Below are 15,662 nucleotides of genomic sequence, written 5' to 3' on the forward strand. Positions count from 1 at the left end.
GCGCGCAGTGACGAGATGTAGAACCGTCCTTTTTCGCGTCCCGGAAACACCGAAACTGCGCTGCCGCTCCAAGCCAAGTAGCCAAGGCCCAAGCCCACTGGAGGTACTAGACTAGACCATCTACCTAGTCGCACGTGGAAATCGTAACTAAAACGTGCTGGGGTAGATTTAAACCCATGCCCCCACGCGAAGAAGCTGTGTCGAGCGCACCAAGCGGTGTCTGGGCACTCCCGAAAGTGCGCCGGGCCGCGCGCTGGCATCTCATATGCCTCGCAACTCCGGATTTTTGGTACAGCTTTCATGCCGCAATATAAGGAGGTAATAAGTATAGGATTTTAGTTAGTTTTTTACTGTAACTATTTAAATCAAAAGAACTCCATTCGAACCCATGGGGACTATTAAAAACTCTCTAGAGCCTTCGACTTTCTTTCGTTATTTGCGTTTGCTGTACTCATGTTCAACTTACAATGGAGTCTTCTTCAGAAAAGACGACAATAGATGAGACATCTAACCAAGACTCCGATGCCTTCAGCGCTTACGTGGTACGTGAATGACAATTCTAGGTGTTGATGTAAATCGCATACTGAATATATGGCAGAGGATCTTTAAATATGGCACGCCGAAAGAACACGCCTTACAACTGGTGGCGACCGCATGTGCTCTAGGCTCCGGTGTTGGCATGGCTCTTCTTAACCTGGTATTCGGACAGTTCATCACAGTGCTGTCCGACTTTACATCTGGTGCCTCCAGCCCCGCTGATTTCCGAAGAGATGCTTCCCGGCTAGCGTATGTTCTCGTATTAACAAGCCTCATCTTTCGCAAAGGATAGTGACTGATCCCGGAATAGTCTATACTTTTTTATCATAGGAATTGCGCGATTCTGCCTCGTTTTCGCTTACAGTTCTCTTTATACGCTCGCAGCCTACCGAATCGCTCGAAACATTCGTCGTCTATATCTTAAGGCAGGTCTCAGCCAGGAAGTCGCCTACTTCGATGCTGGGACAGGCGGGTCGATTGCCATGCAAGCTATTTCGAACGGCAAATTGATTCAGGCAGGGGCATCAGAAAAGCTAGGCCTCGTCTTCCAAGGAATCTCAGCTTTCATATCTGCCTTTGTCCTAGCTTTTGTCACGCAATGGAAGCTTACTCTGATCATCTGTTGTATTGCCCCGGCTACGCTTATCGTAATGGGCGTAGCTTCTACCATCGAGGCTTCCATCGAGTCCAAGATCCTCAAGATTCGCGCTCAGGCTGGGTCTTTTTCCGAGAGCATTCTGTCAAGCGTTCGGACCGTTCACGCCTTTGACTTGCGGTCCCGGTTAACGAAGGATTTCGATAAGTATTTACAGGCTGCAAGGGCCCTAGGAAACAAGAAGAACGCGCTCTTCGGTTTCATGTTCTCTGCCGAATATACCATTATATTTGCGGGGGTCGCCTTGGGCTTTTGGCAGGGTATTGGGATGCTGGCTAGGGGGGAGGTTTCTGCATCTGGTGACGTTTTTACGTTCGTTCATCCTTCCCATTTTCCTTACTCTATTTAAGTATAAAGCTAACCGCTACATAGTGTCCTCATGTCAGTGATCATTGCGGCTACCAGTTTGACTTCTATCGCCCCCTATGTAATTGACTTTACTCGCGCGGCCACCGCCGCTGCGGAACTATTCCGACTTATGGACCGAACGTCGGCCATTGACCCATTCAACCAACAAGGGGAACAGCCTACGCAGGTGACGGGGACTATCGAGTTCGATCATGTGTCTTTCAGCTATCCAATGCGCCCTGGTGTCGTAGTATTGAAAGACTTCGAGCTGCACATCCCTGCTGGGAAAGTAACGGCTCTTGTGGGGGCAAGCGGATCAGGCAAGAGTACTATCATCGGTTTGATTGAGCGATGGTACAATCCAGTATCTGGGACTGTGAAGCTTGATGGCCGACCCATTGATCAGTTAAACCTAAAATGGCTGAGACAACACGTTCGACTTGTTCAACAAGAGCCGGTCTTATTCGCCGGGACTGTTTTCGACAACATCGCGAACGGTCTCGCTGGTACCCCTTGGGAGAATGATAGCCCATCTGACAAACTAGTAAGGGTAAAGGAGGCTGCTCGGATCGCCTTTGCAGATGACTTCATCACCAACCTCCCCAAAGGCTACGATACTGTTATCGGAGAGCGAGGCGGGTTGCTATCGGGGGGCCAGAAGCAGAGGGTGGCCATCGCTCGAAGTATTGTATCACAGCCAACTATCCTTCTACTCGATGAAGCCACCAGTGCGCTTGACCCCCAGTCAGAGGAGGAGGTCCAGAAGGCCCTCGACAACGTTTCACAAGGGCGTACTACGATCACGATAGCGCACAAGTTAGCTACTATACGCAACGCTGATAACATCGTGGTAATGGAAAAAGGCTGTATTATCGAACAGGGGACGCACAGCTCGCTCCTGCAACAGAACAGTGTCTATTCACGCCTCGTGAAAGCCCAAGATCTGTCGGTAACTAAGCAAGTATTTGATAGCGGCTCCTCGGACGACTTCAACGAGAAAACAGAGGATGGAGAACCGGTTACCTTAACCAAGTCATTGACACGATATTCAACGTCGACAAATCGCCGGTCGGAGAAACAGCTGGCTCGGGATGACTTTGAACTATGGAAAACAGTCGGGCTTCTCCGTACTATCTGGCGATTAGTAGTCTCGAATCCCGAACTCAAATGGACTTATTCTCTTCTATTATTCGGATGTCTAGGTGCAGGTAAGGCCTATGTACTTTTAATCTTGAATCAGTTAGTTGTAACATTGGCTAACTGTATTCTAGCCGCCGCGTTCCCAGGTCAGGCAATCCTGATGTCTAAATTCATCGAAGCATTTCAACTATCTGGCTCAGATATGCAGTCAACAGGAAACTTCTTTGCACTAATGTTTTTAGTTATGGCAATCGGGGCTCTTGTCGTTTATTTCATCATTGGATGGACATCGAACGTTGTTGCTCAGGTAGGACGATGGCGGCAATACGTAGCAGTTTTAAGGAAACTAGCTGACAAGCTCATAGACTTTGAACCACAAATATCGGAGGCAAGTGGTTAGCGACTTATTAAAACAGGACTTGCAATTTTTCGATCGCCCTGAGAATAGTACTGGCGCCTTGATTAGTCGGACAGATTCTTACCCTCAGGCTATATTTGAGCTCATGGGCTTCAATGTCGCTCTTATATCAATTGCACTAGTCGGTGTACTTTCATGCTGCGTCTTAGCTTTGGTTTACGGATGGCGACTCGGCTTGGTTATTATATTTGCTGGTCTTCCGCCTATGATGTTTTCTGGATATGCTCGCATTAGAATTGAGTCGGCAATGGATCACAGGATTTCGAAACGGTTCTCGGCAAGCGCGTCAATAGCTTCGGAAGCGGTAACCGCGATTCGTACGGTATCATCATTGGCCATTGAGAACTTGGTCTTGGAGAGATACACCAACGAGCTGGATCACGCCGTCTCAAGCTGTACAAACCCGGTGTTGCTTAGTATGGCTGCGTTTGCGTTCACGCAGACCGTTGATTGCTATTTCTTGGCTTTAGGCTTTTGGTTCGTCCATCAATCCCAGGGTCACTTTTGAATAGCGGGTACTAATAATCTCCCTCTCGAATAGGTACGGATGCCGCCTGGTCTCGTTCGGCGATCTGAGCTTGGGAAACTTCTTTATAGCATTTCTCGGAGTGTTTTTTTCCGGTCAACAGTCTTCTATCCTATTCGGGTTTTCTAGTAGTAAGTATTCTACTATGCTTAGATATAAAATCGGGGTACTAAGAGTCGTTTAGGTATGACCAAAGCAAAAAACGCTGCGAACTATATATTTTGGCTCCAGCAGCTCCAGCCCACTATACAAGAAACGGAAGAGAATAAACACGTCGGACCGGCTGGTTATAAGCACCTGGACCTGGATAACGTGCAATTCTCCTACCCCCTCCGGCCTCACGCCCGCGTCTTGCGCGGTATCAACCTCAAAGTACGTAGCGCGATGCAGACTGATTTCCTCCGATTGCTTAATTGAAATTACTAACGCCAGTGTAATAGATTCAAAGGGGACAATTTGTTGCTTTTGTCGGTGCTTCCGGATGCGGAAAAAGTACCATGATCGCCATGCTAGAACGCTTCTACGATCCTGTAGCTGGGCACTTGGTAATCGACTCCAAGAACTTGGATGCGATGAATCCTCGGCTCTACCGCAACCAAGTAGCACTTGTACAGCAAGAGCCGACGCTTTATCCAGGAACCATCCGCGAAAATGTTTCCATGGGAATCCTAACCGAAGATCTGACATCCATCGACGAAGCCGATATTGTGGCGGCCTGTCGTGCCGCAAACGCCTGGGAATTCATTTCTTCTCTTCCCGAAGGGCTCGACACTCCCTGTGGTAGCAACGGACTGCAACTCTCCGGCGGACAACGCCAGCGCATTGCTATTTCGAGGGCGCTAATACGAAATCCACGCGTGCTACTTCTGGATGAAGCAACGAGTGCCCTAGACACGCAGTCGGAGAGAATTGTCCAGGACGCCCTCAACGAGGCAGCTGCGCAAGATGACAGAATAACTATTGCAGTTGCCCACCGCCTGTCAACCATCAGGCATGCTGATCTTATATGCGTGTTTTCGGGGGGTAGAATTGTTGAATCAGGTACACATGAAGAGCTGATCGCGAAGAACGGCATGTATAGCAAGATGTGCGAAGCACAGAACCTGGCTCTATAATACACCGATAGAAATTTCCGTTGAGGATATAAATAGATGGACAGGATGAAGAATGGTAAATTTTAGAACATGGACTCACAATAGAATTAGAGAGAGCGGAGGCTAGTGAGCACGTAGATGGAAGGGATAAAGCGAAACATAATATTTCACATTTTAGGTACTCATTTTCCATGATTTTTATTTTTATTTTTATTTTTCTTATTCTTCTTCCAAATATTCAAGTTATCAAATAATGAATTATATACATCAAAAGGTTTATTTACACTATATACAGGTCGAACAGTAGTAATATTGTTTTGTTTGTTCATCAATATTAGCCGGGGTCTGCCAGACCCGAAACGCGCGCAGCAGCGCGCAAAAAAACACCGGAAGAAGGGTAACAAGGAGATATATGCAAATACCAAACAAACGAAAACCAAACAAACGAAAACCAAACAAGAGGAAAAAAAAGAAAAGAAAAAAGCCTCACAGAAAAATAACAATCAAACACTAAAGGTCCAGCTCGATGCGGCCGCGGTGGTATCTCCAATCCTGTCGTTTGCGTACGCTCATATATCAAGATGAATGAATCTCCGAAAACCGACCATTACTTCGTCCTGTCAACTCGTTTATTTTTTTTCATCCCTACCATGCCCGCCAATTTTTTATTTCAGAGAGACCAAAAGGAAACGAGCCGGATATGTGTGTTCGTGCTTCTTATGCACGCATGGATTGTTTGATGTGTTGAGTTTATAGGAGGAAGATGGCGGCGAGAAGTCCGATAAGGCCGGTAGCGCCAGTGCTGGCGACTTGGGCGACAGCGCCGGCGGTGGGGATGGGAGTGTTCGGCTTAGGCGGGACAGTGCCGGCGGGGAGGGGTGTGGAAGTCGTGTTGGCGCTGACGATCGGGGTGTAGATGGGGTAAGAAGCCGGGGGAGGGGTGACCACGGAGGAAGTCGAGCAAGGAGTCGTGGTGGTGACAGTGACGAGCTCAACGGGAGTTGTGGTGCTCTTGGTCTCGCATGAGCAAGGAGCGGTGTCAGTGACAGTGCTCTTGATGACGGTAGGAGGAGTCTCCTTAGGAGTGTCCTTAGGAGGGGGAGGGGTCTCCTTAGGAGGGTCCTTAGGAGGCATGGTCTCCTTAGGGGTTTCCATAGGAGAGGTCAGGGTCGTCTTAGGGGTTTCCATAGGAGGGGTCGGGGTCGTCTTAGGGGTTTCCATAGGAGGGGTTGGGGTTGTCTTAGGGGTATCCTTCGGAGGCTCAGTTCCTTTAGGGGTCTCTGAGCACGGTGTACTGCTGCTTACAGGAGGAGTCTCCTTAGGGGGTTTAGTTTCTTTGGGAGTCTCTTTAGGCGGTTCTGTTCCCTTGGGAGTCTCTGAGCATGGTGTGCTGCTTACAGGATGGGTTTCTTTTGGCGGTTCGGTTTCCTTAGGAGGCTTAGTCTCCTTAGGAGTTTCCATAGGAGGGGGAGGGGTCACCTTGGGAGGCTCGGTTCCTTTAGGGGTTTCTGAACATGGCGTACTACTGCTGCTTACAATAGTAGTCTCCTTAGGCGGTTCGGTTTGCTTAGGGGGCTTAGTCTCTTTAGGAGTTTCCATGGGAGGGGGAGGGGTTGTCTTGGGAGTTTCCATAGGAGGAGGAGGGGTTTCCTTAGGAGTATCCTTCGGAGGCTCAGTTCCTTTAGGGGTTTCTGAGCAGGGTGTACTACTACTTTTGGTAGGAGTTTGCTCCGGCGGGGGTGTCTCCTTGGGGGTCTCAGTCGTGCTGCATGGGGTTGTGGTAGTGATAGTGATCTCTACCGTCGTGTTCTCATCGCATGGTGTCGAAGAGGGAGCCTGGGTAGGAGTCTCGGTGGGGTGGGTAGAGCAGGGTGTGGTGGTCGTGACGGTGGTCTCAATGACGACGTATCCGCCGTCGGAAGGCTTTGGCTTTTCCTTCGCGTCCTTGCAGTTGTCGGGTGCAAACTGGCCAACCAGGCCAGACAGCTTGTTTACGACCTGGTCGGCAACTCCTTGTGCGACGTCTTGTCCTTCCTTAGGGAACTGCTTGACCACACCGTCAACGAGAGACTTAGCAGCACCTCCAATGTCCTGGACAGCACCACCAACGACAGAGCACAACGCCCATTTCTCAAACTCCTTCTTCTTATCCGTCACATCGTTGAGTAGTCCCTCAGCCGCGGGGCCCAGAGGTGTTACAACTTCCGTCAGTCCAACTAGGTCGACTATTGAGAGCTCATTGTTGCCCTTCGTTAGCTCTTTCCCACCATCGTTGAGGAGTTTGACGAGGTCCTTGGCGTTATTTTCTACACCATTAATGTCGGAGCCGTCAAAGGCCTTGATAGATTTATCGAGTTTCGCGATGGCATCGGACACCTTCCCAACGATCGATTTTATTCCCTCAACATCCCTTGGGACCACCTCAGTCTTGAATCCCTCAGTCCTAAATATTGGTTTGGCCACAACACCTGATGCGGAAAGGGCCGCTAAAGAAAGAACGGATGATGTCTTCATATTTGATATTTGCGATGGAAACACTGGAAACGAAAGAAGAAGAAGAAGAAAAAAGGAATGATTCCGGATCTCTAATAACGAACGCAAGATCAATGCAGCCGAATGACTATGAAATGAGTGTCTAAGACGAAAAGGAAAAGAAAAGCGCTGTGAAGAAACACAAGTTAAAACTATTCGTCGATCATGGACGCGGCTTTCTTCCTTGACATTATATACAGAGCTGACGATGGAAGAGACGGGCTACGCCAAGCCATTTGACCACGCAGCTGAGCCGCTCATGGATGCAAGGCAGGGTATAGCAAACTCAGAATTCATTTTCAGATGTCTATAGGATTCCAACACCAAGAAGGCTGGCAAGGAAGAAGCAACGTAGCGTAGCGTGCGGCATAGCAAAAATAACCTTAACGTCAAGGGTCTGACATCGTAGCTAGGTCGAGATAGGCTATCGCTGCTGTGCAACGAGCAATCGATTAACTGTTAAGTAAGGTGATCTGGGGAAGATCTCGTGGTCGTTGACTCTCGTTCATGGCTAAGACGGCATATATCTTGGCGGTAGGTAAATAGTAATAATTAAGGGGAAGTGGAAGTAAAGTTGAGAACCCCCAAACGGGAATCTCGATTTGAAGTGGACCACCTACGACGCCGCGAACTGCCTATATAGGGCTGCTAGTAAGCACCGCCTCACGTCGGCTTGCTTCAACTTAATGGATGGATGCTACATGGAACTTGAAATAGAAATAAGTTAAGTTAGGTATAACAAGCTTAGATAGGGAATTATCTCATAGTATTGATAGCCCTCTTGAGCTTGCTAAGAATTTCTATTGAGAAAACTAGTCCAACTGTTCATAAGTACATCTTTAGAATGTATCTTCAGTCAAAGGTACCTACTCTCATTAACAGGTTAGGCAATGTCTTCTTCAACGCGCTAGACCACCTTGAAGTATTAGGGATCCGATGGAGATAGAATAGATTCACCACTGTTTATTGCGTCTCATTCTATCCGATAGAGGAAAGAGGAGAAGAGGAAAATACTGAAAGAAATAAGGGTGCAGAAGGATCTAATATTTTGAAACATGGTTCTTCGGACTTTGTAAATCCTTCTAGCTTCTGTTTGCGGGGGTCCCGCGGTGTGGTGTGGACCGAGTTGCGAACGAAATTGGGAACTTAAGAAAAAGTGAAAGGCTATTGCGATAGTTGGTAGTACTAGTAATGGATTTAGATTTCCATATTATGGTAAATCATCTCGATCTAATCTGCGGATAGCTTTCCGGGATGTCATGATCGATGTTGCAATGTTGGTTGTTGATGGTATATAAATAGAGATAATTTTAGAAGCTATCAGGGAAAAGCTGTCCAGCATTTGGAAATCAGGCAGCTTAAACCCCACTAAAGGATCACTTAGAAAATTCCAACTGCAGCTGATGATTCAGGTAGACCTAACTTGTGCCTCAGCCATATCGCGATTTTTTGTTTCAAGTACACCGAATCAAGAAAGTGAAACATTACAAAGTAAACCAGAGTTAAAGTTAATACCTAGCCTAATCGCGATCGAATGGTACTATCGCCTCATGGAAGCTTTTCTCCCTTTCGCGTCGCTTGCGCGACTTCAGATTGCGTAGTGTCTTCCGCATATCTCTCATACGCAGCAATGTACTGTTCGTCAGCGCTCCAAGTATCCTTTACACTTTGACGCGCCACTGCCGCGTCAAACCATTTCCTCCACCTAGCCCATACTTTCTCTTCCTCCTCATCACCGGCTTGTCCCGGGCCCGGAATACCCACACCACCGGGCTTGTAATGGTCGATAAGGAAGAGGCGCTTCGCCCACGGTGCAAGCATGACATCGACCAAGCTGAAAGTGCGACCAAGAAACCACGGTCCGCTCTCTTCCCCGTGTTTCTCATTTTCTAGAATCTCTCGTACCAGTGTCTTGATATGACCTAGAAACCCTTCTCGCGCCTCTTCGATGGTATATTCCTTGTCGGGAGTGTGCTGCAGCACCCGATAGAAACCCGGCACAATTTTATTGCTGATATGGTCAATCCAGAGCCTACACCTCGCGCGCTCGTACGGGTCGCTAGGCAATAATCCAGGTCCGTTTTCTTTCTCGTTTGCATATGCCTCATCGAGGTACTCGCAGATTACCGCACTCTCGTACAGCGGCTTCCGCTTATATCCCTTCTGCTCCGCATCCACAGGGACAGCCAACGTGGGCACGAGCCCGCGCGGATTGAGTGCAAGAAACTCGGGTGCTTTGGCGTACGGATTGATTTCGACATATTGATGCGGAATGCGCTTCTCGTGCAACACGATCCAGGTCCGCTGCACGAAAGGGCAGAACCATCCACCGTATAACTTGAGGGGATGTTCAGCGGCGTGATCCGCTGCGAATTGGGCTGCGGCGCCTGTGGCGTGTCCTTGTAGGGAGGTATCCACCGTCGCCGGCATGACGCTTTTCTGTTTCGTCAAAGCCGAGTGAAATTGGTTAAAGTGTTGTGATTGAGATAAGTGTGGTCGGTGACGTATGCGCAGTGCTTGCTGGATGATGATGCTTACTGACTGTCCCTTCATTAGGTATAGGTATAGGTACCTAATCTATTGAGGATATCACAGAAGTTTGGATGGTGAGTATGAGCGAGATGTATCTAGGAAACGATGACATCAAGATGTAACGGCGGTAGGTAACGGTTAGTTGCGGGGAGATGGGGGAACAGGGAGTACCTCTCCGATATACTATCGAATAATAGACTACCTAAGGTATGGTGGTCATATTGTTATAATTATGATATCGACAACTTCTCATTCTCATCCTCTTCTCATTATTAACTTCATATAAATAATCAACTTAGTTGGGTACCATTCGTCAGTCTTCGGAACCCAATAACACGCTCAATTTACATGCAGATCATTTCAATATCCATCTTTAATCAACCTCTTCCACGTCCCCCTACCCGCCAATCTCCTCTTAGTAGCCGTCTTACGATTTAAATCCGGGATGACGTATTCGTTGGGTCGTTCCGCCCGAACCGTTTCCCAAAAGTCGTACCCGCGCTCGCGGCGTCGTTCTGCCCTTTGCGCGCGCTCCTCCCTTTGCTGTCTTCGCCGCTGCTTCACCTGACGCGACGCCTCCGGCTCGAGTGTGGCGAGCTTAGCGGTGCTCTGCTGCATCCCCTTCTTTGCTAATTTAAAGCATCCTTTAAATGCGGCTTGCACACGGCCGCTGAAAGCTGCCAAGAGCGTGCCGATTATAAGCACTGCCGACACGGGGACTACATTGATATGCGTTAGTAACACACCTAAGGATTCATTTTCGGTTATCTGGATCGCCGAAAAGGGAATAATAAATCAGAATCAAAATCAAAACAGAGGGACCTACGTGAGATGGCGCCAATAAACCCCAGGCTAACAAAATTGTCATCTTCACCTCCCCACTCCTTAGTATTCATACCGAACAAACTAGTAAAGAAGCTGAGCGGTAGGAATAACACCGTAAACGTCGTGAAGATCATCACCGAGGTGTTTTGAGAGCTAGCCAGCTCGGTTTGTAGTCGTGACCACCGCACTTCATCTACTTGCGCTTGACGTTGTATCATCTCTTGGAGTTTCTCGTACTAAACGCGACTTTGTTAGAACCTGTCGTCTAAACATCCCATCTTTTGAATTAGTTTGAAACTTACGTCTGCCTTCGTGTTATCAACCCGCTTGATCATGTCCTTTACTTGTTTCCGGTACTCCTGCAATCGTTTCAATGCTTCATCCAGAAACCCGCGCCCATTTTCCGTGAAGGACAAGAGCTCAGTTCTTTCGTAGCTCTCCTTCATCGCTTTAATTGTAACCTCTTGTTCCGAGAAGAGATTCATCATCGTGTTGAGTTCGTCATCCATGTCGCGAAGCTCGAGTAGGGCAGATGTGTTTTCACGGTTTTCTCGCTCCGCCTGCTCCAGCTCTCGCTTATGCCGTCGTTTTATGCTCTCAGATCGGTTATCCTCCAGCTCGTCCGAGTCAGAATCATCCAGGATTCTATCCCGAAATGTCTGCATTCTGAAACGTTTGAGCGATGAAGTCATCCTTTCAGTCTGTTGATGGTTTAGCTATTACTCCAATGCATGGTCAGATATAGGTATGATTTAGGTACTTACAAGTATACCAAGAGCTTCTTCAAAGATACGGAAAACCTCTAGATCCGGATGCGAGGTTCTATCAAGTAGCACCGTAACCGCGTGCAGAGTTACGAAAGCCGCAAGGTCCAATGGATTTTCACAGCGACCGCTAAGATCTCCGTTAAGCTCATTATACACGCTATTTCTGAGATCGGCCTGTTGGAATAACGGGCCTTCCGTAGGATGAGATTCGCGCTTCGGGAAAAAGGTCGTCAAAGTCGCTGTCAAAATGTTAACGAATAATAAACAATTTTGCTTAAGCACTTTTTGTGGCAACTTACTGGTATCAACTGCCCAGAGCCATAGCTGGTCAACCATGAGGACATTGCCATCGATAATATCGTTTTCGAGATCGGAGTCACTCTCTTCCTTATGAGTTGCTGTATCGCCTGTTTTTAACGTGTCCACAGTTGACATCAACCGACTTCCCGGCGAAAGGACACTCAAAGGCTCCTTGCCGTCGCCTACATGGTACATGTCCCGCTTCCGCTTAAACGGAATCGCGATTCTTTCTTTGGTAAGCTTATACAACATTTGGTCGTCGTCTCGTGCGTAAGTGTCTCGGAGAGCCGGGTACCCATATTGATCCAAGGTTCTACGCGTATTAAGCGGCGGATCATGTCCGATATATTGCCAGATTACCCGCGAGTCAAGAGACTCGAGTTCAGCAACGTCTCTCGGGACAGGTCTTGCTCTACCTTGTTCCATCCTCCGCTTGATGATATTACGGCGTCGTACTATATTTCTATATGTATCATAGTGCAGATATGGCAGATATAGATATAGGTGTGTTGGGGTGATCGCAGGGCTAGGACTCCTACCGATTCTTCCTGGAGACGGCGGACGGGGTGACCCTTTCGTGAAGATTAGCAAGATTGATTTGACCCTCGCATTTCACCACAATAGGGTGGGTTAATCTCTTACCAGCCTCCGATGGGACGAAAGCGCACCCCGGTTTGACATATGAAGAATGTAAATTCGCATGGCGCCCTTGTACATGTCTGTTAACCCAATTCTCGTTGCTTAGAAGTTTATCAAAGTTTCGATTCTGCGTTTCGGAGAGCTTATCGAAGATTTTCTAGACCTCAATTAGCAGAGCTCAGCAACGGCGAAGAGAAGCATTTATACCTTGACCCAGTGAGGGTTATTAAATGGTAAATGAATCCACATAAACTTTCTCCTGGAGGGGTCTGGCCTAGAGAAGCCAGCGCCCATGCTGTGGAGTGTGGTAAAACGGCCAATACCACCCCCTAAGTCGAAGGAGTCCTCTTTTGTGGCAGCTCTTCGTCCTGTTCTTGGAGAGATGCCGGCCCCGTGAGGATCAGAATTGGTGGTCCTAGCTGATCCCGTACTACCCCGTGAGGATGGACGATGGAAACCAGGAGTCGCAAGAGAAGGAACCGTCAACCCACGACTTCTCCTCGACGAGGCAGCAGGGACAGGCTCAGTTGACGCGCCAATCATGCTTGGTCGAGAAGCGTGACTCGTAACAACGATTTCGGGCGATGGACCAGTGTTGGACTCGTGTTCAGGGTTTTCGGATGAGCTATTGGGTCGCACTGAGCTGAAAAGCATCTGTCCAAAATCTTGAACAATCCCCAATGCGCCTGCAATTGGTGATGGGCCCGATAATGGGCGCTGTGGTCGTACTATGCCTCGGTGCCGCCTGGCCGCCACAGTGTTCATCCGCTCCTGAAGGCATTTCTCAGGGCCCTTCTCCAGGAAGTCTTTCAAAATATGCTTCGAGATATAAAGCCTGATTTCTTGGCCGTATTCCCCTTCTGGATCCCCATAAAATCCGATGAGCTCGACCTTAATATTTTCACTTAACCCCAATGGCGTGTGGACGTATTTAGAGCTCAATTCTTCTGCTTTCCGAACCGCAGCTCCTAAGTCAGCGAGGAACGAATGCATTGTTCGGATATTGCTGGGCCCGAACGAAGCGCAATGAGCGTGATCGCTCTCGAGAGATAAGGCTTGCTCCCCTCGACATCCAAGTATACCTGATTTAATAGACGTTAGTGGGGCGCTGAAGTGAACTTCGTCGAAGTCGGCGCCGCCAAATCCGGACAATTGCGAATCGGCTGTCTCATAGAAAGTCCATATACGCAGCTCACTAGCTATGTCTACGAACTTATCTTGTAACTTCAGTAACGATTTGTTTCCTAATCGCAATTCACGAGCGATAGACTTAGGTAGCGGACTTTGCAGGTACATGAGATGCTGAATGCTCTCTCCTAGATGAGGCATCGACATGTAACTCGAGCCGCGATGAGGTGTAGCTGATACACGTTAATAACCACATGTGTGAACAGCGCATAGTTACCGGATTTTATGACTTGGAAACTTACCAAAGAAAGCGATACCATGACAATCGAAGATTAGAGACCTAAGCTCAGGTTTCTGGTTCGCTTTGACTAAAGCAAGTTTCACAACAAGCCCGCCGACGCTATGGCAGATAAAGAATATAGGCCTTGACTTTGACTGACTAACACGTGTCTTCATGATTTGATCAAGCAGGTCATCGGCAGCCTGGTCGAGCGTCATACCCTCCACTAGCTCACGATGACGATAAAGCATCACCCGCGCCATGCTAACTTCTTTGCGGATGCCCTGTCTTATCCAGAGTTGGCTCGCTTTCGGCAAATGACGATTTATCGTGGGCGATAGGATGCTACTTCCCGGGAGTTCTTTCACGGTGGAATAGCGCTGAAGCTCATTCGGCGGAGGAAAGCCAAAGTAGTCCTCCGTGAGAGGATCTCTAGCCCAGGTATCAACAGGAGACGCGCCAACGCAGGGTACAGCGATAATATCGACCGTGGTCTGGTTGTAGCCATGTCCGTCAACATCGCCGTCAATGTGCGCGAATCCCGGTTCCGGATCCCAATGCGAGTAGCCACTGTCGATAGATCTCTTATTATCAAAACCATCACCATCTTCTGACCCGTCACTATGAGACGCCTCGTGGTCGCTGGCATCGCTAGTTCTGTTATGCATCTCGGGAGCGCTAGAGGTAGAACGCGTCGCGGCATCTTGAAGCTCCAGCTCAGCTTCGAGACCCAAACCACCCGAGTCTTCGCGGCCTGTTTCTGCCATTTTGGCCGTGATAACCTCGAATTTACTTCTGGGTCACCCTTCTTTACATGAGATTGCGTCAAGAGCGAATTCTTAATGGCGTGTTACAGAGACTTTTATATATTCGCGGTCGCTCAGAGTTTTGTGAAGATTCAATCCATGTGCGATAATTTTATACGAAGACGGCCGAAGGTACCTAGACAAAGGCCCTTCAAAATGGCGATGCGGAGTCAGCCTTGCATTATTGTTTATTACTGCCTACTTCCCTCCATATGCTCCATATGCCGTCTCCCGTCAGCTGCTTTTGCTGCGGCTCTTCTCCATCGAGATTTCCCCAGAGTCGCAAAAGAGGATGATCTCCCATTGGCTTACAGGGTGAGACATGGTGGCTTCGGGCGCAACCGTAAGATGAAGATTCTCAGCTGACGGCAGGGGTCCAATACGGCAGGCGGCCAAGGCGGTTATACGGCAGAGACCTCTTTTTCAGCATATACTCAGGAAAGAATTTGAAAATGTATTTATTGGTGTGTGTCGTTACACTCCTCTACCAAAACAGCATTCTAATAGTTACATAACTCCCAATAAACACCGCTTAACTACCTGCCTGTCATACCTACTAGGCAGATAAAACAAAAGTAACTGAAAACAGAAGACAGCAATAAAGCCGGGGATGCAAGAAAAGAAAATTAGGTCACTACATAACAAAAACAACTAACCATCTCTAAACCTATATTGAGAACTAGTTAGGTCCTAAATATAGGTGTTCTCGACGAAGATAACCACAACTAGTTAGGTATGTTCTAACTAAGCAGTAGCCCCATCATAGATCAGCATGTTCACAACACCCGGTTGAGTCATTACGAGATATTATTGCCAGTTTAGCGAAGCCACTCTGTCATAAAATCTCAAAATGCTCACCTAACTGATGTTGAATTGCCCAAGCCAATTCAAGCTTTCACATACCTATATACACCAGTCGTCTACTAAGGATGTTTTCTTTCGGTGTTTACACTCGAAACCGGAGTTCTCCTGATGTAACATCGTGCACTACATGTTGGTCAGGGCAATTATTTATGCGCATACCTACCTACCTTATGTGCCGTAGGGATACATACCGTCTTTCTAATCCTGACGACCTATCATGTTAGCTATCTTGTCGGCTTTGCTGCAAATTACGCTGCTACTGCATGTAGCC

The 15,662-nt window shown here is 48.1% G+C and overlaps 4 protein-coding genes across 4 annotated transcripts; 1 reads left to right on the plus strand and 3 right to left on the minus strand.

The window, feature by feature from the left end:
• The first annotated feature begins 221 nt into the window (after positions 1–221).
• F4812DRAFT_420574 (multidrug resistance protein) lies at positions 222–4,935 on the plus strand. The gene is made up of 9 exons (XM_047933467.1): positions 222–542; positions 599–786; positions 848–1,504; positions 1,565–2,748; positions 2,812–2,987; positions 3,046–3,575; positions 3,640–3,755; positions 3,809–3,996; positions 4,065–4,935. Exons 1-9 carry the CDS (start codon positions 468–470, stop codon positions 4,737–4,739), a joined length of 3,789 nt encoding a protein of 1,262 aa, XP_047792174.1. The 5' UTR covers positions 222–467; the 3' UTR covers positions 4,740–4,935.
• A 533-nt stretch (positions 4,936–5,468) lies between these two features.
• Positions 5,469–7,232, minus strand: F4812DRAFT_457263 (uncharacterized protein; the record flags this gene model as incomplete). The annotated part of the gene is made up of 1 exon (XM_047937143.1): positions 5,469–7,232. One exon carries the CDS (start codon positions 7,230–7,232, stop codon positions 5,469–5,471), a length of 1,764 nt encoding a protein of 587 aa, XP_047792175.1.
• A 1,566-nt stretch (positions 7,233–8,798) lies between these two features.
• F4812DRAFT_457264 (glutathione S-transferase) lies at positions 8,799–9,680 on the minus strand (the record flags this gene model as incomplete). Its single annotated transcript, XM_047937144.1, has 1 exon — positions 8,799–9,680. One exon carries the CDS (start codon positions 9,678–9,680, stop codon positions 8,799–8,801), a length of 882 nt encoding a protein of 293 aa, XP_047792176.1.
• Positions 9,681–9,972: 292 nt separating this feature from the next.
• On the minus strand, positions 9,973–14,598 carry F4812DRAFT_305145 (uncharacterized protein). The gene is made up of 8 exons (XM_047931264.1): positions 13,744–14,598; positions 12,521–13,674; positions 12,317–12,470; positions 11,674–12,246; positions 11,372–11,613; positions 10,910–11,308; positions 10,609–10,843; positions 9,973–10,501 (listed from the first exon to the last, which is right to left on the minus strand). The coding sequence occupies exons 1-8, from the start codon at positions 14,486–14,488 to the stop codon at positions 10,143–10,145; spliced, it is 3,861 nt and encodes a 1,286-aa protein (XP_047792177.1). The 5' UTR covers positions 14,489–14,598; the 3' UTR covers positions 9,973–10,142.
• Positions 14,599–15,662: the final 1,064 nt, after the last annotated feature.

The sequence above is a fragment of the Daldinia caldariorum genome, assembly GCF_022478825.1.
Source record: "Daldinia caldariorum strain CBS 122874 unplaced genomic scaffold F4812scaffold_4, whole genome shotgun sequence".
NCBI lineage: Eukaryota > Fungi > Ascomycota > Sordariomycetes > Xylariales > Hypoxylaceae > Daldinia > Daldinia caldariorum.

Bases quoted from the DNA above. Each gene is read 5' to 3' on its own strand.
- F4812DRAFT_420574 (XM_047933467.1), top strand. From the start codon at position 468: ATGGAGTCTTCTTCAGAAAAGACGACAATAGATGAGACATCTAACCAA. The intron at 1,505-1,564 runs GTTCGTTCATCC...ACCGCTACATAG, and splicing joins GCATCTGGTGACGTTTTTAC to TGTCCTCATGTCAGTGATCA. The intron at 3,576-3,639 runs GTTCGTCCATCA...CCTCTCGAATAG, and splicing joins TTCTTGGCTTTAGGCTTTTG to GTACGGATGCCGCCTGGTCT.
- F4812DRAFT_305145 (XM_047931264.1), bottom strand. From the start codon at position 14,488: ATGGCAGAAACAGGCCGCGAAGACTCGGGTGGTTTGGGTCTCGAAGCT. The intron at 10,844-10,909 runs GTAAGTTTCAAA...AGTCGCGTTTAG, and splicing joins TTGATAACACGAAGGCAGAC to TACGAGAAACTCCAAGAGAT. The intron at 10,502-10,608 runs GTAGGTCCCTCT...ATATCAATGTAG, and splicing joins GTTTATTGGCGCCATCTCAC to TCCCCGTGTCGGCAGTGCTT.